Source organism: Tamandua tetradactyla, chromosome 6 (assembly GCF_023851605.1).
Source record: "Tamandua tetradactyla isolate mTamTet1 chromosome 6, mTamTet1.pri, whole genome shotgun sequence".
Classification (NCBI taxonomy): domain Eukaryota; kingdom Metazoa; phylum Chordata; class Mammalia; order Pilosa; family Myrmecophagidae; genus Tamandua; species Tamandua tetradactyla.
In genome coordinates, this window is record NC_135332.1 from 134,740,062 (window position 1) to 134,764,553 (window position 24,492).

General features: G+C 37.7%; 2 protein-coding genes across 3 annotated transcripts in view; both read left to right on the plus strand.

Moving 5' to 3' along the window:
- LRRC69 (leucine rich repeat containing 69) overlaps positions 1-4,216 on the plus strand; it is a 154,332-nt gene extending 150,116 nt beyond the window's left edge. The window contains exon 9 of the mRNA XM_077167180.1: positions 4,202-4,216. The gene's annotated coding sequence lies outside the window, so the exon portion shown is untranslated. The remainder of the gene's footprint in view (positions 1-4,201) is intronic.
- A 95-nt stretch (positions 4,217-4,311) lies between these two features.
- Positions 4,312-24,492, plus strand: part of SLC26A7 (solute carrier family 26 member 7) — a 125,163-nt gene continuing 104,982 nt past the window's right edge. For both annotated transcript variants that reach the window (XM_077167175.1, XM_077167176.1), the window contains exon 1: positions 4,312-4,504. In XM_077167175.1, the coding sequence (XP_077023290.1) occupies positions 4,312-4,504 (193 nt within the window). The remainder of the gene's footprint in view (positions 4,505-24,492) is intronic.

Sequence of the window (24,492 nt, forward strand, 5' to 3'; positions counted from 1 at the left end):
GACTAAAGAGTAAATATTTTAAGTAGTGTATCTTGGTTCAATAATTGGGAAAAATGTTCCAACAATTAGAATGTTTGAAAATTGGAATGGGCTATGCTTCTAATCTTCTTAGTTTTAGTAACTGGAAAATTAAAGCAGTGGTTGGATTAAAGGCTTTGCTAGCCTATATGAAACTTGGGGCAAATTAGAAAAAGGTATCTTCTTTGGTAGATGACTCAATAAGAATTGTTCCCTTTGTGTGGATGGATGCTTATTCCACTTACCTGGTATAATAAGCAGTGTATGGCTCTAGTTTCAGCCTCTACTTTCTCCCTCAAGTGGGACCGTTTGAACAATGGGCTCTTCTGTTGTAGATCTACTTTCTGAAGTTGGCATGGGCTTGGAGTCAGTACTCTCCAAGGTTTATGAATCTGTATTTTCAAGTGTAGCCTGGATACACATCAGTACTTTAGGTGTCCCCGTCTCTACACTGATCAAAGAAGAACAATGCAACAATCAAGAGTAATTTAAGAAGAAATTCAATCTTTACTAGTGTCTCTCAAAAACTATTGAAGGTGTGCAATTATTGTCATACAACCAATACATTTCTCAAAAGATGTGCCTTACCTGAGTCTGGCCCAGCTTCCTCAGGCTTCATAATTGCTCCAGAGGTTCTCACAGGCCAACCTCCTAGAACTCTCTCTGAATCACTGGTCCATGAGGTTTTTATATCTCTTCCTATTTCCCCCATTATCCTGCATTTCCTGTCTAGTTTCTACTCTCTCCATTCTCCGGATTCTATAATATAAGAAAAAGGAACTGTGTTGATAAAGATAGAATTTTCCTAAGATTATTGAGAGAATGGGGAGAAATTGAGCAAGTGACGATAAAATTTCCCAGGAGAAGTGTACCATCTTTGCTCTCCTTGTTTTTCCTCCTAGCATCTCTAAGTCTTTCTCTCTCAAAATGTTAACAGCATAGCCTGGGAAACAAGTTGAGATATGTTGAATGATCCTTGGTCAATATCAGGAAGAGAAACATTTGTATATTACTACTTATTGAGTGGAACCTAGGTCTGAAGATGTCTCTACTAGATCCTAAGAAGTAAAGCAAGTTGTGTGAATAATTTCTATTCATAAGTGATTTTTCAATGCCATGAGCCAGACCAGATACACTCACATGAAATAGATTTAAAGGAAGAAAATGAATATACAGGGAAATGACTACAGCGCTATACCCTTGAATAGGCTAGGGGTGTTGAGTATAGCGTAAGCATAAGCAGAACAGTGGGACTGACAAGGGAAGTTTCATGGAAGAGGTAAGTATTGACTAAGTGTTTAGAAGAAGAAAAAGACCATGTAACTATGAAAATTAGGGTAGAAATAGACTGAAGTCAAAGTAATGTGTGGTAGAACGTGAGTGAATTTAACTGCTGGAACAGAGGGTTTAGAGAGGGTGGGAAGCTTTTATTCCCAATGGGAATGCAAATCTCTCTCCTTTGAGCTCCACTAACACTTGTTGTATGACTTGATAATCGATTTATCTCATTCTTTCTTAAATTGTAGTTATACATTTCCCCCCCATTTCCTTCATTAAATGGTAACTCCCAGAAAAAAGGAAAAAATCTTTCCCCCTCTCACTCTTCTGTAGCTTCTCATTTATAGTCTAGCAAATTGTGGTTATTGGATAAAGACTTGCTGAATTAAATAACTAGGAAGCTAGTCAGTGGGCTGGAGAAGGGCCGTATTTCTTATACTAATAGGTTTAAATTTGATACAGGCAGTTAGTTCATATGTCAGTGATGTGGTCAAATGATGTTTTAGGAAGAAGAATATTTCTATTACTCCAGGTGTGAAGGAGTAGTTAGGAAATTCACTGTGTGTGAGTGTGTGTAGGTATTACTGGAATTTGGGAAGAGATGTTCCATATATATAGTTGATACATGGTATTGATCTTAAAGTTAACTTAAGTCATTAAAACATTCAAATAAATAAACTTAGCCTCCTTGGATTCTGTGGGTTGATTATATAACTCTAATAATCTTATATGTGTGAATTTCTTCATACAGATTTTTTGGTAGGCTGATTATAAATAGGAGTGATACCATGTTTTGGAGTAAGACTTTGGTGCATTTTAAATAATGTGTTAGCACTGGATTTTGGCAGAAAAAGAGAGTCTGAGCTGGAATTATGGATTTAAACTAAAGATTCTTAAAAATGTATTCTAATTTTCAGGAATTTTTTGATTGAGGGACTATAGAACTATTTTACTAATTTTTTTTCCCTCCTGGTCATATAATGTTTGCGAGCAATTCCTGCCACTAATGTGATTTAGGTACTTCCATCTAGATTCATCTTCAATTCTGAATATCCAGTTCATATGAATTCTTTATTATTAACATCTAATAGAAAATTTTTTTTAATGATTAAAACTATGAAATTATAGCTGTCTCTTGATTGGAGATTACAGGTATGCTTCCAATTATTTTTCTCATTTGTCAGTATAGATCACAAATTTATGACCTGCGTATGTTTTGAAAAAGTATTTTTAGTGTTTATTTTGGTTATGAAAGTAATGTATTCTCATTTTATATATACCCTTCAAATTTCTCTTTATCATTAGAAATAGGGTGGAGAATGGAGTATATAAAAAAAGTTTAAGAGTTCTGTTTGTGAAAGTAGAGCAACAGAGCATCTCTGTTAAAATTGGATTTACATTTATTGGGTGAGACCCCTTCTTATTTAAGAGAATAGGGTTAAAATGCTACAGCTCAAGCTCTAAACAAGGTTCTAACTATAAAGGTCCCAATCCTTCACTATTGGATAGTTTGTAAATTTTACATAACATGAACGATCAGAAGAATAAGAAGCAAATTCTACTCTAGATATAATTGGTATATCTATATCTACATATAAATATTTAGGATTCACTGGATTTAAAAAGTGGTACTTTTGCACATATAGGACACCAGCGATGTCATCTTTGGAAGAGTGAGAGAGTGGTTACTCATCTTAATTTTAAAACCATGGGAAAAGGTACACCAGGGGAACTTAAAAATAGCCAAGGGATCCAAGTATTTTGTTATTCTAAAGGCTTCCAGAAATTTGATTTCTACTCTCAGGACAAATGGGCATTAAAGGGGGCTGCAGTGAACTATATATGTGGTATTCTTTTTCTTGGCTTCACATTTTTTAGCTATTAAGTTGGTTTTGGGTTTAATTCCAGTGGCACAGCTCATAAATGCAGGCTGTTTTTTTCAAAGGGGAGGAGAATAACAATAAAACAAAAATCTTTGACAGCCTATGTGTTCTAATATAAAAATGTACCCCTCAAAGTTATGTAAAAGGAGGGTACCACCGAAAATAGAATTGAGGACACTTCAAACAATAGTTTGAATCATACTTTTATTTCTCAATAAATTTCAGTTATAATAGCACAAATTATTATGGGTTATACGACAGAGAAACAGTCAGAGAAAACCAAATGAACAATTTCAGAGACGGAATCCTGCCCACACATGTTTGTTTACTGTGAAGATTAATTTCTTAGCCTACGAGATAAAATTTCAGGATTTTAAAAAAAAATCAGAATTGACTACTTCTTTCCCAGACCAGGCTGTTGGGCTATTTGAATCTTTATGTCTCAGTGAAAACTTTATTTAGCAGGGATTAGAACGATAAGGACATTTAGCAATGCCCTGCATTGTTTCTGAATTTTGTAGAACCGGCAGTCTTCTGATATGTTGAATAAACATACTTCTCTAAAAACTAAGCCTGGATTCTCTGAATTTATTAACAGGGCAGACCTCCCTGGCAATTTTGAGTTTTTGCATAACTTGTAAGGAGAGACTGGGCAAGCTGAGTGCTTCCTGGTCTCATTAATATAACCCAGCCTACCTCCAACCCACGCCCAGAACTACCTCATTAACCATCGGGATTAGAGCCAAAAACCTAAGACTACAGTGGATATAAGGGGACTTACAGAGGAGGGAGGGAGCTGCAGATCTAACTTAACCCATTCGTGTTCCCTGATCAGGCAAATATCACACTCACAGGAACCGTTTCTGCATTTCATTTAGATGAGAATTCAAGGTTGTAATCTTGTCTTTTTTTTATCTAGAATAATTAGCAAGATCATGATCAGACATACAGCCCAGCTGCATATATTTAAGTGCTTCTGTTAATCGTTCTTTCTCTCTTTTATTCATTTGTTTTCTGGGTAGCAGGGACATTGTAAGCCACAGAAGAATTGGAGACCGGCGTTGAAAGAAGGTGTTCTGCAGCAGTTTTTCTTTTCTAAAGAAGTTTAATCCTACAGGAGGGAATCTGAAAAATGACAGGGGCAAGGAGGAAAAAGAAAAGCGTGCTCTGGAGCAGGATGCATGCCCCACATGGCGAGGACATTAAGCAGTGGTGTAGAAGGCGAGTCCCGATTTTGGAATGGGCACCGCATTACAATCTGAAAGAAAACTTGCTGCCGGACACTGTGTCTGGGATAATGCTGGCAGTTCAACAGGTGACACAAGGTAATGTACTGCATTTGATTTTCCTGTTTTATGCAAAATAGATATCACTTTGCTTTCCTGGAAGAATTTTGTGACCTAAGATGGACAATTTAGGCAATGAAATGGACATTTAATTAGCTTTGTGGAAATCCGCACATTGAATACCTGTGTACAAAAGTTTTCCTAATTAATTGTCTTTCTCTCTTGTTTTTGCTGTTCTTCTTTTTTTTTTTTTTTGATAGGCGTTAAGCATTGGAACAATTTTTGAATGACATTGCATATTTGTAACGTTAAAATTCAAACTATAAAAGATCAGTAATTGGGAAAGAATGTGTTTTTATTGATTGTTCTTGCTGAAAGAGTTTCTTTCTTTCATTGAGTCAACCTTATAAAACATCTTTTGGCTTGAGCACAATGATTTGTAAACCTAATTAGCAGTGCACAATTACCTGTTGTAACCTTGAGAACCACTGTAAGCAAGGACAGAGCTTTCTGTACATAAAGGAGGCTCTTTGCCAAAATCATTCTTTGCAAAGGGACTCGTATATGTCCTTGGAGTTTATGCTTTCCTGTGTTTGCTGATTTACTTCTGAATCACATTACCTACTGCATCTATTCCTCAACAAGAAATTTAACCTGGTCAGGAGTCTCATTTTAACTTTCCCATAGTGGATTGTATTCAATATACTGGATTTAGGGAGGTGTTTCTTTTGGTGAAAGCTAGCTAACCAGTGTGAGTGTGTAAGTGTGTGTGTGTGTGTGTGTGTGTGTGTGTGTGGTTTCCTTAAAGGCATAGTCTAGAGGTTTTGACTAATTCAGGTAACAATATTCTGCCTGTAGTAAGGAAATGAATTGATTTCTCACCCTTGAGAATTTAGAACTGTTTCCTTAGCATAGACTCTGTAGCTTTATATTTCTTTGCCGTTTTACTGCCTATCTGGCTTTAGCTATTATTCATACTGTTAAATTATAAGCCCTCGTTTAATTGAATTATTCTGTAGCTGGAACCAACTGGTTTGCGTAAGTATTTGTGTTTTTAGTATAATTAGGAACATCTGCACTGGTGGGTTTATTTTATCATCCATAATACTATCATACTTTGTGGTATTCCATTTAACTGAATAGTCTTGTAGTACATCTTTAATGACCGTTTTGGAAATAGCAATGCATCGCAATCTGTCAGAAAAATACAAACTAAATCACAGGTTAGGGCATTTTCAGCCTTGTTTTTATTTATTTTTATTAAAGAAGTTGTAGGTTTACAGAAAAATCATGCATAAAAATACAGTTCCCACCTCACAATGTGGTAGATTTGTTACAATTAATAAAAGAAATTTTTATAATTGTACTATTAACTATATTTCACGGTTTACTTTAGGGTTCACTGTGTCATAAAGTCCTATGGATTTTTTAAAAATTTCATTCTAGTACCATATACACAACATATAATTTCCTGTCTTAACCACATTCACATATATAATTCAGCGCTGTTAATCACACACAATGTTGTGCTTCCAACACCACCATCCAGTACCAAAACTTTTCCATCATTTTATTTCACTTTATATCCAAAATGAAATACAACCAAATACTTGGAAAACTTAAGTGGTGAACTTAAAAGGGCTTCTTCACCAGCTAGTTTCAGCATATGTTTTAAACTTAGTTTGCTTTAATTTCATGTTAAAATGACAAAGATTAGGTATTTTTAAAGAACTTTGATGTTTTGTATCTTTGGACACTATCAGGTTATGATAGAGTTGCCTGTAATACATCATTAACTATATTGTTTATGTGTCAGTCTGGTACGAATTGTGTAGCTTTTATCTGGGCATAGATTTGGAGGGGTTTTGTTTTATGAGTCATGTGTTTCATTGATTATAAGAATACATCAGCCAGCCCTGACTGATGAGAAGCACCAAGCTTACTCAGTTTCTGTGTCTTGGGAAATTATGGATCTGGCCCTGGTTCTTCTTAGAGGGCCTGGAAGGGAAAGGACAAAGCTACGTCTAGAAAGAGCTTAAAGGTTTTTGGTGCAGTGTGAAAAGACCAATCCTTTAAAAGTAACTACTCCTTTCAAAACAATTCTCTGACTTTCTCATGCTTACCTACTAGGGAGAGTTAAAAAGTGATGCACCATCAACCACAATTTGTTGTAAGGGCCACAGTGCTCAGCTCTTTCCATACGTCACCTCACCCCTCCTAGCAAAATCCTGAGAGGAAGCAGTGCATCTCCATTTCACATATAAGAAAATAGAGGTAAAGAAGACTAGTTTTCCCTGGATGTTATACCTGGTCGGTGGTAGAGTCAGGACTTGATTCCAAAGCTGACACACTTAATATTTTGTACTTTATACTTCCACACTGCCAAAATAACCAGAATTTTCAAAGTTCTATTGTCCTTTGGAAGGTAGGAATGTTCTTTCCTTCAAATGACTATTTCATTTAGGTTTTATCTGTGCAATTGTTAAACTCAAAAGACAAATAGACACAAGAACTACAGTAGGATACAGAGTAATCAAAGCACTTAGATATCTTGAGCTTCTATTTGTGTGCAATATTTTGCAATCATTATCAGCTCTATTTCTTTAGGACAATTAGAGTAAAGAAGGCGTAATTTTTGCTCTTGCATCACGACCCAAGCAATAGGAACAAATACCTTTTTTTTTTTAAACTGACTTTTGGGGCAGCTGTTCAGCTACTTAGCAACTATTTGAAAGGTTTATGTGGTTCAAACCAGAAGTTATTTTTCATTCTTTTCAAGCTCTAGACATGCATTTAAAAATTAGAAGGGTAACAAAAACCAACACCTGAATGTTTTCTATATGTTATATACTAAGAAGGTATTTTAAATTATTTATTAAAATTTCATAATTGTTAAATATAATAGGGGTTTTCAGGTATCATACTTGGCTCCTCTAGCACTTTTTGTGCTGAACATACTTTCTAAAACCTTTTCTTCTCTTGGTTTTTAAAAACCATTCTTTTATTTTTCTCCTACTACCTTTCTTGTCTTCTCTTCTTATGAGCTTCTGCAGATTTTGTCTCTTAATTGTCTATTCCTGTGTCCTAGATACTCAAACTCTGAACTTCTCCTCCAAATGTGCCATGGAAGATTTCACCTGTATACAAGGATGTACTCACCATCATTGTACTAATGAAACTTTCTTTTCAGTCCCAGGTGCACATATTCAACTAGAATGTTCTAAGTGCACTTCAAATGGAATATTTATAAAGTTGTCTAAAACTAAATGGTAACACCATCCTAACCAAAGCCTCAGTAATTACTAATGATAACTGTTAGTTCCAAATGTAAACACTGTTCTAAGAACACTTGACGTATGCCCAAAAACAAAGCTCAGAGAGGATAAATAACTTGCCCAAAATCATACAGCAAATGAGTAGAAGAGGTTGGATTTGAACTCAAGTAATTTGGCTTCAGAGACTACACTTTCAGCTTTACACTAGACTTACCTATCAGAGAAAGTCCTGAGAGTCACTCTCTACAGTTCCTTCTCTTTTGCCACTCTGCCCACTTTCACCAACAGAGTCACTAAGTTCTGTGGTTTCTAGCCCCAAGTATCTTTCCAACCAAATAGTCCTGCTTCGTACCGTCTGTGACCTAGCACACTGTCCAACCAATATCATCGTGTGGGTCTTCATCCTCTCCTCTGTGTCCGCCTGTAGGACATATTTCATTCTGGAGCCAGAATGATCATAGAAATCTGAGCATTTTGCTTCCTTCTCCAGAAATCTTTGGCAACCCTTATTTCCTCCAGGATAAAATTCCAATTTTTCAGCATAGCTTGTTAGATCATTAATAACCCAGGCCTTTGATACAAAGTTCTACTCAAGGAGCTCTCTCATCTGAGAATGCTTCCCAACTCTCCTGGAGACTTCCCCGTTTCCTTCCCTCCTATTCCTTTCAAAATTTTTACATATCTTTATGATAGATCTTAACACATCATGTTATATAATTAATTCTTTGGTACAGCTCTCTCCATACTAGTCTGTACGATCTAGAAACAAAGACTATGTCTTGATATTTATATTTCTAGCAAATGTTGCATTTCCTGTAACATTAAAGTAGGTTTTCGGGTTTTCAGATAAATTGTTTTTGGAAGAATGAAAAACAGTTTTGCTCCTAAAGCCTGTGATTTTTCTATTTCATCATGCTGCTACCTTAGGAAGGAGTTACATTTAAATGAGTATTTATGTTTTCATAATAAACTTAATAAGTATGCTGGTAGTAAAAGATACATTTAAAAACATGAATAATTTCTTCCAACTCCTCCTACTTTCCTAAAGTTACTAATTTGCAGCCCTCCAGTCAACTCTAGTAAAGGATGTTTCCTTTTTCCCAAACAGCGATAATATATTTTTCAGCCAACATGAACAAATATAGATATTTCATATAAAATCCAGATGCTTGGCTTCTCTTGAAAAACGAGGAGACATGGCCATATGGGACTCACATTCCCATATAGCATAACTCTGCTGGACCTTCATAGGGGGTGCCTCCCTCAGACAGAGCATGCCCTTTGCACTTAGACACGGTTCCCACCCCTCACATCTGCACTGACCTGCCCTTCCTGCTGATGTTCCCATCACCTGCCCAACTCCATGATTGTCTAAATTTGTTTCCCCTGTCAAGATGCCTTCTAACATGTCTTCTTGAAACTCCCTTGATTTGAATGCACCCTTGATTAAAACCTTTAAAGAGAGATTACACAAGATTAGTTTCTTAATGTACATCCACAGAACATTCAGGGTCTATTAACCTAGACTAAGATATTCCAATATACTTTATTTCTTTTATAAATTTATACATTTTATACTATTTAATTTTTAAAAGCATTCTGGGAGAGTCCATTAGTTTGTTGAACTGGGATTGCCCGTCTTCCCTAAGTAAATGATTATCAGCATAGGTGTGTTCATTTCAAAGAAAGAAAGATTGAAAAAAAAAATGAAAAAAAAAAACACTTTAGATTTTTCTGCCATTCTGTTCAAGTCTTTCTTAAAAACTATTTTTGTAAGTCTTTAAATATTTAAAAAAATTAGGTGCTTTCATTATTGATACCAAGATAAGAGCCATTATAGTCAGTGCCCTCCATAGTGTTCTTAACTGGTACTTGTGGGGCCTCATTACAGAATGTGTTTTATAGATGAACAAATATTCATACAGAATGCCATGGATTTAGAACATGTCACCAACATGGTTGGTGAGCAAACCAGTACTCTCGGCTGAATGATCACTGGTGGTAAATAGCTACTTGGTTCCAATATGATACGTCAAGAAACGAGATGAGAGAGGAACATAAGATGAATGACTTGCTATTTAAGAACCTAACCCACCAAGGAGGAATATGAGAATGTTTGCCTGCCTTCTAAGGGATCACCTAGAATTTTTGGTCCTAGACCGTGAAAGTTTTAAACTGCTATAGGGTTGCCTGATGTTCAAACCACAACTTTTTGAGATGCAAAGATAGACATTCCTTATAATTATGCAGAATGTGTGGTATTACTGGCACTAAATCATATGTGTGGAAGCTGAGCTTCACTCCTGTGGGCACTTAGTGACATGTGGAGTCCTAAGAGGAAATTCCTGAAGCACACTGCATTGCCAAGACGAAAGCTTGTCTGGGAATTTTTTCCTGAGTGGTCTCAGCCTTGGGAATACAGCATCCTAGAATTAGTTATGTATCTGTAAGCCAGCCTCCTCATCACTTTATCATCTTGCTAATCACATTTCTCTTCTCTGGGAATGATGTTAACTAAATATTGCTAAATAAGAGTATAGTGTACTTGCCCTGAGTCTCACACAAATATACCCACAAGCTGGTAACTCTATGCTGACTTTTCCTTTCTTCTCCATTTCCCCTTATCCCATGATCTAGCCCTTCACATAGCTCCAGGCTTCACTGAACACTTTTTTTTGTGGGGGGTGTATGGTCCAGAAATCGAACCTGGGTCTCCCACATGGAAGGCGGGCATTCTAACTCCTGAACTACCTGTGCACCCAATTGAACACTTGTAATTCCTATATTTTAATGTGTAAGAATCGTCATTTGGATATAAAAGGGCCATTTATATATTTCTGCACTTTGGATAATGCTTCCTATAGTTAAAATTTTTATTTATTAAATTATAGGAATATTTAAAGCTGCCAGTTTAGAAGAGCAAATTAGGTATAATGTCCCTGATCTTCCTTTTTAGAGTATTGGGAACGTGGCAAAAGATTGGCAGGGAGTGTAAGGTAGAGGAGTAGGAACTATATAGTAGCAGCAGAGGTCTGCTTTGCCAGCTATCATCCATCCCTGTTCATTTTAGTAACTGAACCAGGGGTTTGTTTAGGGGAACCCCCCCTCATGCACTTTCCACACATGTGGTATAAGCTACTTCTGGCTCCAGTGATAGAATCCAGGTTGATTAGTGCACTGAACTTCCCTAGACCAGAGTCCTCAACCTTGGGTGCTCATTAAAACCACCTTGGGATATCGGGGGTAAGAAGGTAGTTCAATGGTAGAGTTCTTGCCTCCCATGCGGAAGATCCAAGTTCGATTTCCGGCCCACGCACTTCCCCCAAATAAATAAGCAAACCAACAAGTGAAAAAACAGACAAGCAAAAATTCAACAAATGGTGTTACAATAACAGGACACTCACATGGAAAAAGAATGAAATGTGACACCACCGTACAGCACACAAAACAAAACAAACCACTGGTATCTGGGTCCCATTCTGAACAACTAAATCATGTTTTCTGGCAGATGGACGGGGTCAGGCATCAAAGCATTGTATTTCTTTTCTCTCTATCTCTCTCTTTTTCTTAATTGCCCCATATTCTATTATGTGCAGCATGATTGAGGAGGGCTGGACGCAGACATAGTTATTGGTCAGCTGAAGGGCTATGGTCCAAGTCTTGATAATTAACACAATTCTATACGCGTGGCCTGTGAATGGTCCAGGGATGCTCCCTAGGCAAAAGTGTATTGGTTTATGGTACAACAGGCCATAAACCTGTTGTTTTATGTTCCTTTTTTAAAATTTAAATTTAAATTTTTTTCATTTCTTTTTTTAAAATGGCAATAGCAATTCAAATGACCCAAGGGTTTCAATCAATCTGGATCCCAGGACATATGTGGGACCTTTTCTTTTGTGCAGGAAGGATGATGTGTCACTATAGCTTCCCAAGACCTCCATAGACTGATAATGAAGCCAGTGTAACAAAAGGCATATCAGAGAGACACAGCCCTGACGATGGCATCTACAGCTCTGTTTTTTCACTTGCATGCACAAATACACATTTTTAAATTTTCTCAAGCAGGTTTAAGTTGGGATGTCTGCAGGCACCTTAAATGCACATTTGAGTGCTAGTATAGTTTAAATGTAGTTCACAATTGTTTCTGATCTTACAAAACCCAGCAAGATAAGTATTATTGTAGTTTATATTTTCATGGGAGGAGTTCGAGGCTGAGAACATTAGGTGACTAGCCTCCAATTTTACTACTGCTAATAGATATTCAGACTTAAGTTTGACCCCTCCGTGCAGCCTGATATCTTGGGGGACAGGGGAGGGTGCTGTTGGACAGTCAGGGAGAAGGGATCTGAGAACTTGTGCTCTGCAGTGTGGGCTGAAGTTGTGGCAGTGTATAGAGAAAGAAGACTACAGAATCGAGACATTTGAGAAGGGAGTTTGAGGTCAGGTTCAGGGACGTTAGCTGCATTTGAGATTATTCTGCTCTATGTCAGAGCAGGGTGAATACCAGGAGTGAGCAGCACTGATGCAAAAATAATGGAGAGTATTAACTGGAGAAGGCACCAGTCAACTTTGGCCCATTGGTGCCATTTGGGAATGTGGGCTCAATGTTGTTGTGATCTTTAGGTTTAAATGAAGGAGAAACAGACAACGTCAATTTAAAAATGATATCAACCAATTTTTAAATGTTGGTTCCCAACATTGTCAAGTTCATCAAAAACATACCTGGGGATGAGATTCAGCTTCAGGAAAGCATGTGAAGTGTCAAGAGGTAGCCATGTGATGAGAAGGAAGGGATGAGAAGGAAGACTAAAAGGAAAGCAAGAGGCCAACAAAATGATGTGAGGCAAGAAGGGTCTATAGAATGAAATAGAAGATAAAAAGACGTGTGCAAATGTGCAAGGGTGTGGCTTAGGGAACTCCAAGACAAGGATGTCCACTATATAACATAACATTTATTAGGGCTGCATTTTGAAGGAAATAATAGAGGGAAAAGAAGACATCCTAACTGGCATGAAATGATAGTGGCTCTTAATTAAGGTAAGAGCATGGGGTCAGACATCAGAAAGACCTTGTTTAAACACTCTCTCTGCCTTTTAAAAACTGTATGATTTAGAAAATTATTCAAATTTCATTCATCTATAAAGTATAGATAATAAAAGCAAACTCTTGAGGCTGTTATGAAGATTGACGTAACGTATAGTGAACACTTAGCATCCTGAGTGGCACATTTTAAGTATTTAGAAGACGTTGGCTTTATCTATTGTTACCAAGGAAGTTGCTGCAAGGACACTAAGTATCAGATATATTTGAAAGACATTAAGAAGTAGGGATCTCTAGAACTTGGTTAATTGAATAAGGCTCCAGAAGGAAAAGGGGAATCAAGGATCACACCCAGATTTCTGGCATATTCAACTAAAAGGATGTGGTGACTTTCATTAAATAAGAAATACTGGATGAGGAGTGGTTTGGGGGAGGGTAAACCATGTGTTCAGTTTTAAATATGTCCCTGGGAGACATTAATATGGTCACCAAAAGGCAGGAACATATTTGTATCTTGGAAGAGAAAATTGGGCTGGGAATATATTTTTACAATTCACCAGAAGAAATGTGGCAATTGAAGCCATGGAAATGGATTAGCTCAGGCAAATGAAAAAGCATATAGAGAAAAGAAAAGACGATCAAGAACAAAGACTAGAGAAACAAGGCTCTTTGTTTTTGAATTAGAAAAGCTGTGTTAAGATGAGGTGGAACTATCCTGCCCACGCCTATGGATGGGGCAGAGACTTGTAAACAGTCACCCCCAGTGTCAGTAGTGCTGGAGAGCTCAGGGCAGCAGACCTTCCTCTGTTGAACTGAGATGTTTGTTGAGAGAGCAAATATCTACAAGGTGCTCTCACCTGGCATGGTAAGTGTTACAAATGGCATCTGCTCTGGTAGAGGAGAGCAGAGCTGAGATGAAAGGGGACCAGACCAAGCATAAGCTTGTCTGTAGATTCATGGTACTGTTTTTAGCTCTTATCATTTCCCTAGCTTTTAGTTAAGTCTCATTTGAACATATTACTCTTGTGTCACCTCTGCTACATGGTACACTCTATTGTTTATGAGGATTCTGGTCAGTAGCCAAAACATGTTGCCCTCCTTCTCTCATCTTAAACCAGACTAGCAGGGGACAATGAGAGAGCCTCAAGGGAAAGATTGAGCACTCATGGTACAAGTACTTCTTCCAATCAGCAGAGCTTTTGTATAGCTTCAACTAGAGTCTCTGGGTTTTATGTTATCAGGGAAGGTGACATGTCATCATGGGAGGGGGCAGCTTGAGGAGTTGATGAGGAGGCAGGCTCAGGAGTTCTGCTACTCAAAGTGAGCCCTAGTCCCACTCAGGATATGTCTTGATTCTGTTGTCGTCTTTCCATATACACTGCCTCAGCCTCAGCTCAAGCTCTAAAGTACAAGTTCTCAGACTCTTCCTCTCTAGCACCTTTCACCCCCCACCCCCACTCCCAAGAGCTGAGGCTGCTATTTGAAGAGGTCAAATTTGAACACTGTGGAGGGGACACATTTCCTATTGGGTGAAAACTATACCTACATGTGTATGTTTTTCTCTCTTCTACTATGTCTTCTTCCATGCTATGGGCATGATAAAAAGATCAGGGCCTGCCTCTGGGATGCTTCTCTCTTTATCTTTCCACAAATACATCTAAACCTCCTCCATGAGAGAGAAGGAAGTCCATCTAAGAGCTCAGATCTGAACTCTGCTGCTGCACTCTAGCTTTGCTTGAGTTCTGCTTTATACACAAACTTGGCTAATAAAGTGGACACTGATTGCCACTCCCTAAATGTTACCTTTGTATGTAGTTCCCTTGAGAACCTCTCCAGGCAAAGAGCAGTGAACAGGACTTGATTTCTTGAAACACCACTTCGTGTAATGCCATATATCTGTAGCTGATCATATCTTACTAGCTTTGCAAGATGGTCACCTTGTTCTCTATATTGATCCAATTTTTACTGTGAAATGTTCATTTCATGATATGTTATATAGATGGGATTTTGCTGCTCTTCATGCTCCCAAATAGAAATGCAAAATTCTCTGGCAGCTCCCCAGTTTATACAGCTTACTCAGGGCATAAGGTGGCTGAAACCAATACTCTACAAACTTACAGGAAGAAAATGTTCCCACCCTTAGGTACCCACACTGGAATGATAGCTTGAAGGTTGAAATAACAATATCATATTCTCATTCACTTTTGTACAACTTTCTGATGTGGAGAACAGGAAAAAATAATAAGCTCCTTATGGCCTGGTTCGTTGTCTTACACTTTTCTCTCCTCCCAAGAACATAGCAGAAGACTGTATTCAAATATGCTTTTGAATAAAAGTGAATAGAAAGCCCGAGCGAGATAGATTAATATTCTTGAAAACAAAGTAATTAGGTGGGGGTTGGCATTTCCAAGAATTACACATAAGAAATCAAACCCAAAGTGTGTGGTTAATGATGAAGTTTCTTCCTCTCTGGTTATGGCTAGCGGTGGTCTTAGTGTTGGTATTAGAAAACCACATTATAATCAGTTGTTCACAGCATCAATGGGCTGAGGGTTAAGCAATATCACAAGTGGGTCTCCCAAAGTAAAGTTATGTATGTTCAAGAATCACAAGTGTGGGAAAACAAAATTCCTATTGACACTTATTTTGGTTTACAGACAATCATTTTAAATCAAAGAAGGTCATTGGTTTTAATCACTTGAGGGGTAAAGGTAAGTCACATCAAGTGGAATCTTTCATACTGTGTCTTGTACAGATAAAGTGGAAAAGCCTTTGCCTTCTTAGATCCATGCTTCAATAGCTTTCCCTGGAACTGACAGTTTTCTACAAGAAGTCCAGGCAAATCAATCCTACTGCTATATCCTAACAACTCCTGTATAAAATAAAAAATCATTTAACTGAGGCACTTCTAAGGGTCAAATACAAGGAGGGAGGTTAATACTTCAGCATAATTGCCCTAGCATTCTACCATGCCAAAAAATTTTATCCTTAAATCACCACACTACCTAAGAACTGCATAGGACCATGCAGAACAGAAATAAGGAAAAACAGCCAACCTAGCAAACCAAAATGGCATTTGCCCCATTTCTTATCCCTGAGTCCCCTGTAAAATTGTTCTTTAAAGAGCGTTTTGCCCATCTGTTTTCCCAAACCTCATCTGGTAGCACATTCCAGTTTAGAAGGGTACTTTTTAAAGCTCTCCAAGATCAAATGCTCCTGCTAACAGCCAATCTTTGGTAGCCATTGGCTGTATGGAATGAGTGATCTGATTGCTCCAGGAGTTTCTCTAGGGGGTGCTTCTTACAGGCAAAATGATTGTGAGCATTCTGAACAATGATAAAATTTCTATATAGTGAATCCCCTATCCTAGGCGAATAAGGTGCCCGTTTTCATGGAGTAATCTAGGAGTGTCATGGCAACTTAGTTCCCTAATAGCATTGAAACATACATTGATTTACCATGGAGCAATTCCTGTTCAACTTTACCCAACTAGAGTTGTTTGAGTAGAAAAAGGACTAGGAGCCCCCAATCCAGCTCTGTCTTTCCTGAAAACCTGGACTTCAGTATGCCTAGGTTGTTACTAACCTATGTAATAAACCGTCTACCTGAACTCTTTCTTAACCTCCTTCCTTGACCTATTCACAATCTTCTTGACCTTGTTATACCTTCATACACCTGATAATCAGGAAATTTCCTTTTATCTTTGACCATTTGCTTCTTCCTTATACTCTGTTACTTAAGAATGTTATGATCATTCTTAAGATCCTCTCTATATTCACCCCAGCCCCATGACAGACCCTAGTACTTTGCTTGACATATGTAGTTCACAGAAAATAGAAACAATTCTTATTATTATGTTGCTTAGCAATAGACGCTCACTATCTAATTGGACACTTTGACTCAAAAGCAAGTCATAACAAAAATTTTGGTGTATGTAGTCAATGGAGACTATAGAGTAGAACAATGACATTCAGATATGATCATCTCTTCCTGGAATGGGGATGAAGATGGAAATCAGGGAAGGTTTCAAGAGAAAAATATTCTTTAAGTAGATCATTTTTTTAAACTGGACTTTAAAGGCTGCCTAACAGCTTACCAGATAAACCACTGATGAAGGGCCCTAGAGACAGAGGATAAACATATTTGATGACAGGAAGAATGAAAGAACGTGTTTAAGTTTAAGTACTTGCTAGTAGTAAGCTAGTAATAAGGGAGTTGAAATTCGAGTGGTTGGCAGAGCCCAGGTCACAAAAGACTTTATAAAAGGTGTTTGGACTTATTTTTGAAGGTGTTGGAGAACCATTGGTAGATTTTAAGGAGTGTCAGGGAGTAACACAATAAGATTTGTGTTTTTGAATCATCATGTGGCAGCAGCTGGTATCACAGATGAGAAAGAGGTAGGAGACTTGTAGAAGAGGCTAGTTAGGAGAAATTTTATTCAGGATAGACACTATTATGGTCTGAACAGACAAGGAGAAGTAGTGGCAGTGAGGATAGAGAAGAGGGGACAGAGCTCACCAATATTAGGCAGAAATACATAAGGTTTGATTGGTGTCCTACATTCTGTGAAGGTAAAGGAAAGAGAATGCTTTATATGGCTTCCAGGTTTGGGTGACTGAATTGGTGGTGGTGTCATTTTCGATTTAGGGCAAAAACGGGGGACACCAATGCTTGTTTTTAATGCTTTGTTTTGTTGTTAATGGAGGGATTGTAGTGGGAGATACTAAAATAAGCAATTTCTATTTTGGATTGTTATATGAGTGCCTGTGGGATCTCTATATGATGTCCATTTTAGACTGGAGTTTAGGAGAAATATCATTAAGATGTATATTGGTGGTTGGGGTCATGGGATTGTATGGTATTATTCATGCATAGTTGGTTGAACAAAAAGAGGAATCAAGATGGAAGGAATTCTGGGGAACATTAAGTAACTAACTGAAGAACTAGATAATGGGAATGAGAATTTGTGGTCCATGAATATCTCCGTGCATCCAGAGCTCCCAGTGCAAAGGGGTGAAGGAGTGTTAAGAAAAGGCTGATTCTCAGGGTCAAATACGACAATCTTAAGGTGTACAAATGAAATCCTAGAGTTCCCAGGACAAAGAGAAAAATATTTAGAAATCAAAAGAGTGAAATCCAAGAAAAAGAGAGCCCTAGAAAATAAGTTTAATAACAAAATTAGATGTAGCAAAACAAAATGCTTCATAACGCTGCAGGAATGTAGGTAACTTGGAAAGGCCATTCATTTGTAAAAATTCTGTTCATCCTTCAACTTCTACTTCAAATCTTATCTTCCAGTAAAACTTTCTGTGATTATGTCTTGCAAAATTTCTCTACCTTCTCTGAACTTTGATGACACTAATTATCCAATCCCTTGTGCATATAATAGCTTAGAGTTGGATAATGTTTTGTTTCTGGCAAGAAGCTTATGGTTCATATTTTATGTTCCTTTGCATTTCTCATGACATTGAATGTAGATTATGGTACTTAGTAAGAGCTTTATAAGTACTTGTGGAATAATTGCTAGAAAGACCTCACTTTTCAATTCCAAACAAGTTCTTTAGCCTTCATATATATAAACTGAGGATGATAATATTTAGTATGTAGAGCTGCTTTGGAGGTGAAATAAGAGAAAATAAAGCACTCAGGGTAGAAACCTGTCAAAGGAAGAGTTTCAATTAATGACTAATGCTATTATTTTTAAATCATTTTTTAATTCCCCCATGAAGGCACAGGGATTTTTATCTGGGTTGTTACTTGGTGTGCATCAAGTGCCTTGTGCATAGGAAGTGCTTAATTCTAGGTTGATGATTTTTCTACCTCTGGGTTTTAGCTCTGCTACTTAAAGGTAAGAAGATAAGAATATGGAGAATATCAACTTTGCAAGAAATTTTCCAAAACAATGAAATTTGAGAAATTCTAGGCATCTTGCAAAATGTTAAGGACACTCTCCCCACCAAATTTACATCAAACTGTAATCACAGCTATTACTGATACCAGTTGCTGGATAGATGGTAGTCAGCATCTGCACGTCCTCTATGCATGAATGTGCACAAACTCTGTCTTTCCACTTCCTTTTCTCTCCTGGCTTCCCAGTTAAGCAGAAACAGAAATGAAAACAAACAAATCCAACAGGGAATGGGGAAGAGATGCCAAATAGCCTAATTAGTATTTAAATCTCCTTGGATCTCTAGGCATGCGAGCCAACACCTCTGCCCATAACTGGGTAAAAGAACATTTTAATGACTGCTTGTATCCAGCGGGTCCATGATCATTCTCTGCATTTACCTTATTGTGCATGAACTGTTTGGGGTATCTCCAGAGGATGGTACTGTGTAGAGAAAAGTGTCATTATTGCTTTGGTGCAATATCGTGCAGGCAAATTGCCCCTCCTCTAAGGCTGCATTGTGTGAGGAGGGAGTGCCAGGCTGGACTGCAGCTGAATGTGCTGCTCTGCCCAGACAATCACTTCTCAGTGTTGCTCAGAGGCAGAGATTAGCCCGTGTGCCTTTTCCCCAGCTTGGTATTTCCTCTATTTCAAGTGGGTCTTAGTGTTTGCTATTGCACACTTATCCACTTGAAGCTGGGGAGCTAACTAATCCTGTCCGAAAGTAACTGGATTATCTTTAAGTAGTAAATTAACCCTTTCCGAACATTATGGCTGTAGTTAATCCCCTTTTGAAATAATTTAAACCATCACAGTCTGCAAAGTGATGTCATCTCACATGCATGGTCTAATGTCTACTTACATTATATGATTTTGTCTCTAAGGCTAAGGGATTTCTTCTCTTTTTCCCCACAAAATTACAATTTTGAATTTAGTTTAGTAACATCACTTTTATTACATATATTAAAAGTAGAGGTGATGACTACAAAGTCTTGCCAATTTTGTTACTGATCTTGGAAAAATATTCATTAAATTTAAAATTCTAGTTTGAGAAAATAAATTTGCTATGAACTTGTATTTGTATTTTGTTTTACTGTTACTACTACCTCGAATTCATAGGATTCTTTTTTTTTTTTTAACTTTTCAAAGGAGTAATTAATCCTTCTTGTAATAATACGAGCCTTGTTCATATCCATAAATCCTGGGTTCAACAATGACAGAAGATGCTAGCAGATACAAAGAGTAGGCAGTAGGATTTGTTAAAATTCTCCCCACAAATCAAGTTTCCTTGTAGCCAAGATGACTTCTTCCTTTTGGGGCTTACATCTGGCTGTGCACTCACCATCCTCCCCTTCCCCTCAGCATTGAACTTGCAGCAGGTAGAAGAAGGCCAGGTGAACAGACCACCCTCATCAGGATTCAGGCTTACCTGTCCCTCTTTCCACCTGGTTCAAACTTTGCTGGAATGGAAAGATTTTTTTTTTTAATTAAAATTTTTTTTTTTTTTGCCAACAATCTGTTTAAAGCTTCAGCGAAGACTAGGAGTTGCTGATTTTTAAAAAAATGTCTTATCTTCCACTTCCTTCTATATCCCACAAACTTTAGGTTTTCTTTCATGCCACATGCAGACTAGGAAAACCAGGGGCAGTCTTGCAACTTCTTTCTCTTCCTAACCAGGGGGTCTCAGAATCTGAAGTTAATAAGAAAGAAGTGTATATTTGAGTTTCACCTGCCCACATGCCTCTCTTTCCTGTGATCCTTCGTCACCAACTGAAATCTCAATCCTTTCTCACTCCTCTCTCCTTTCCCTTACCCCCTTACCTCCTTCTACTGCCACAGTGTGCATTCTCCTCCCTGCTTCTTCATTGCCAGCCTTTACCAATGGGCCCTCAGGAAAACCCTCTTCCTTAGTGAATGAACTCTACACTTTCAGACTGTTCACAAGGCATATTCTATACCTGTTTGCCTTTCTTAAAACCTGGCTCTCTCACCCAAGGGCATTATTTCCCAAACATCCGTCTCAGGTGGAAGCTAATCATTCTTCCATAGTTCTTGGGAATTCCTGTATAAACACATTATACTTGTGTGTATATGTACAATATTGATCCCACTCAATACGACGTCTCCATTTGCACAAGTTCCTTTTGAGTCCAGTGTTTTCAGATGATTGTATATTTTTGTAAAGTTTGCAAAGTTAAGAAATTTTAGGAGAAATTGATTAAGGCTCTGTCTCTCTCCAAACCAACTTTTCTTGGGTCACACTTCTTATGTCTGGTGGCATTGGAGTGACTATAGTTATTTTTGGGATCTGGCTAAAAGGGAAAGTTACTACAGAATACTGATATTGATGGAGATAATTAAACCTCACAGTAAGGCACTAGGTTAAGGGCATTATCAATGAACTGGCTACTTACTGTCTACAAATCAAGTAATATTGAAGCTTCTGCACAAGAAAACTTGAAATGGCCTGAAATCTTACTACTGTCAAGAACCTTGGTAAAGGTTATCTCAGTCCCACAATTTAATTTCATGTGGTATTTTTAATTAGTTGTAAAGTTAAAATAATTTTTCTAATCTATCAATATTAAAAAACAAATTTAAATAAGCAATGCTTTCAAGGTGATCTAGTCTGATTTTCCAGAAGTTAGAGCCTTAGTCAAAGGTATTACACGCTGCTACATTACTAGAGAGTGCAAGTCCAGAGAACAAGAGAGAGGGTCAAGGGAATCAAGGCAGGCAAGGTGGGAGAGAGAACTAGAGAGTGGCCATTGTGGAGCTGGCCACCTCTCAGGGTGACTTCTTGAGCAGGACATGCCCCCAGGAGGCTGTTAGCTGCATCTCTATACTGACTCTCGGTTGAGAGAAGAGGGGAAACATTTGTTCACCAGCACACCCTCTAATTGGTCAGAGGTTCACCCCATGGGTGCTCCTATGGGTTGGCACATGTGAGCCAGGGTGTTAACGGAATCCCAGAGCAGGTGGCAACAGGAAGTGAGAAAAGTGAGGAATTGTCAAGTTGCACTGGATGAAGTCAAACAGCAGGTACACGCCCCACCCCCACCCCTGACACACACATATCCCACTACTACAAGGGACAGATGAGTACGAGAGCACCTGAAATGATGTATAAAAAATGTTTGATACACCAGAGGAAAGCCACAATGATCTCTCTCTTCTCACTGTAGAAAATATTGCAAAAATTACTATCACATGAAGCTGTTTTCAAAGAATATATAACCAAAAATTATAGGAAAGTACCATTAGAGAGGTGAATTAGGCAGTTAATTAATACAAATATTGTACTATTTTTTCCAGATATTTGTCAGCTTTTTAAAGTTTGTAATTTGGAGTGATTTATCATTCTATATAAATATTCACCTTCATAATGAATTTCATGTTTGCAATTTTATCTTTTTTCTTCTGGGAAGACCTTCCAAATTGTCTACAATTTTGGGCTCATAAAACCTAGATCTGCCCCATGCTCACATTTATCCTGTCTTAAAACTATTTAGAAAATAAACTCAACTTTTCTTTATCTTGTATCCTCTCTTGGCACCAAACCTTTCTCTCTTTTTACAAACTAGATAGTAGAAAGAATAGTCCATGTTCCTTGCCTCATTTTTTAACCTGCTCACACTTGGTTCCTACTCCCTGCACTCCCCAGGAAGTACTCTTTCTAAAGTCATGAGTGGCCTCTCTATTGTCAATCCAATGGACATTTCTGTTCTTTGTTACTTGGGTCATTTCTGTGGAATTGCCACCAACCCCTGGCCTTCGCTTCTCTATACCATTTTCTCCTAGTTCTTTTCCTATGAGTCTGACAGCTCTTTTGTTTCCTCCTCAAATTTTTGCATTATTTTTGCTCTGCCACCAGCCTTCTGGTCTACCTCTCTGTTCTTTTTGTAGTGACCTAATCCAGGGTTTCTGTCATTTTTTGCTCATGTCCAGGCACCTCCGGCTCTGTAACATGTTCTAAGAAGAAAGCCTGGTCTGTTCAAACCACAGGCATGCAATTGATTTGTGTGTGTGTGTGTAACACCTATTTTTATATGATGGAACTAGATTTCCTTGGAAACTGCTCTTTCTCCACTTCTAACCCCTGGATAGCTGTAGTAGTTTCTTACTGGTTTTCTTTCTGCCAGTCTCATTTAGCTTCCACATAATTGTCACAGTGATTGTTTAAAAAGCAAACTCTGTCACACTGCTCCCATTAGAAAGTCTTCCAGTGGCTTCCATAACATTCAGAATAATGTTCAGATTGCTTTAGAAACTCTCTATTAAAAATGTTTAAATTGGATAGGTTTTATATACTCATGTACAAGTTGGGAAAAAAAGTTTCAAAGATGTGTAAAAAACACCAGTAGACTCTTTTTTAGATTTTTTACAAAAAAGTATCATGTAAAAAAATATATAAACTGGAAACTTTTTTTCGTACCTATCAATATGTCATGGACATACCTTGAGATTAATGGATATGGTTCTAATTCCTTTTAACAGCTGTGTAATATTCCATGACATTGTCCCAAATTTACCAAACTATACCATATTGTTGAATATTCAGGTCATTTCCATTGTTTAACCACTACAAAAACTATTTTCATGCATAGCATTACGTGTGGATACTTATATAAAAGGACTGGAGGATAGTTTCTCAAGTTGCTACATTAGTGTCTATGTGTATACAGTGGTGTTTTTGCCCACATCTTTTCATCATTCTTCTGGTACCTTGGAGAATCATCCTTTCCCCACTCAGGCCAGGACTCCATGAACCCAGCATCACCTGCCATGAGGCCTCACTAATAGGGGTTAAAACTCTCTGGCCACAATGATACTACTAGGAGGAGAGAGAAGAGAGAGACAGAGACAGAGAGAACAGAATTGCACAGCACAGTCCTATTCCAGTAGAGAGTGAGTCCTACTTTCTGTTAACCTAGAAAAATGCCTCAAGATTCACTTTGTCTTCTATTTCCTTTGTTCACACAAGCTGCCCATTCATTTTCACTGAATAAGCTACTCATAAGAACCTTACATTGGTGATTAAGGAATGCAACACAGGATTGGATCTTTCACTTCCGTTCTTTGGGTCTTATTATTAGCATTTTTTCCAAATTGCAACACTTCCTCTTTCTCTCGTGACATTATTGGTGCCTAGTCCTTATTTCTTGGAATGAGAACTTTTAAGTGCTTCTGAAATGTTTAGCAATTCTAGGTTCAGAATAAGCTCTCTAATGTATATAGAATACCTCCTGATGCTCAATCTTCAAGGAGTCACTACCACCTCCACCCCCAGCCCCAGGCATTTATAAGAATCTATTTAGCTTTTGTCATTGACTAGCTTTTACTTGTATGAAGTATCTTTACTGAGTGGGTGTTATTTGGATAGTAATATGATTTATCAGGTGGTAAGATTTATTAGAATAATCTCAGCTTTGGTTTAAAAATGAATATCTCAAATCCTAGACTTCCTCCTCTACCATAGCAAATACAATAATTTATGTGTGAGCCTAACATTTAGAATTGAAAAACATTGTTTGGTTTATTTTTGGCAACTTAAGAGACAGCTTAATACAGTACTTGAACATGATTTTGAAAAATTGATATGTTAGAAATTCCATTTTTGCAGAAGTTTCAAAAATGCTATAATTGTTTTCCTGAGTGGCAGTTTTCAATCATTGGTCACCAGTAAGGTGGGTTAGGACTTCCAGGAGGGGAAATTTTTTCTAATTCACACAAGGGTGCTGAATAATATAGCGGCAGCTCAGATTATAAGCAAGCAGGAGGCAGAGACCAGGAGTCTCTGAAAATTTTGCTGCAGAGGCTCAGCC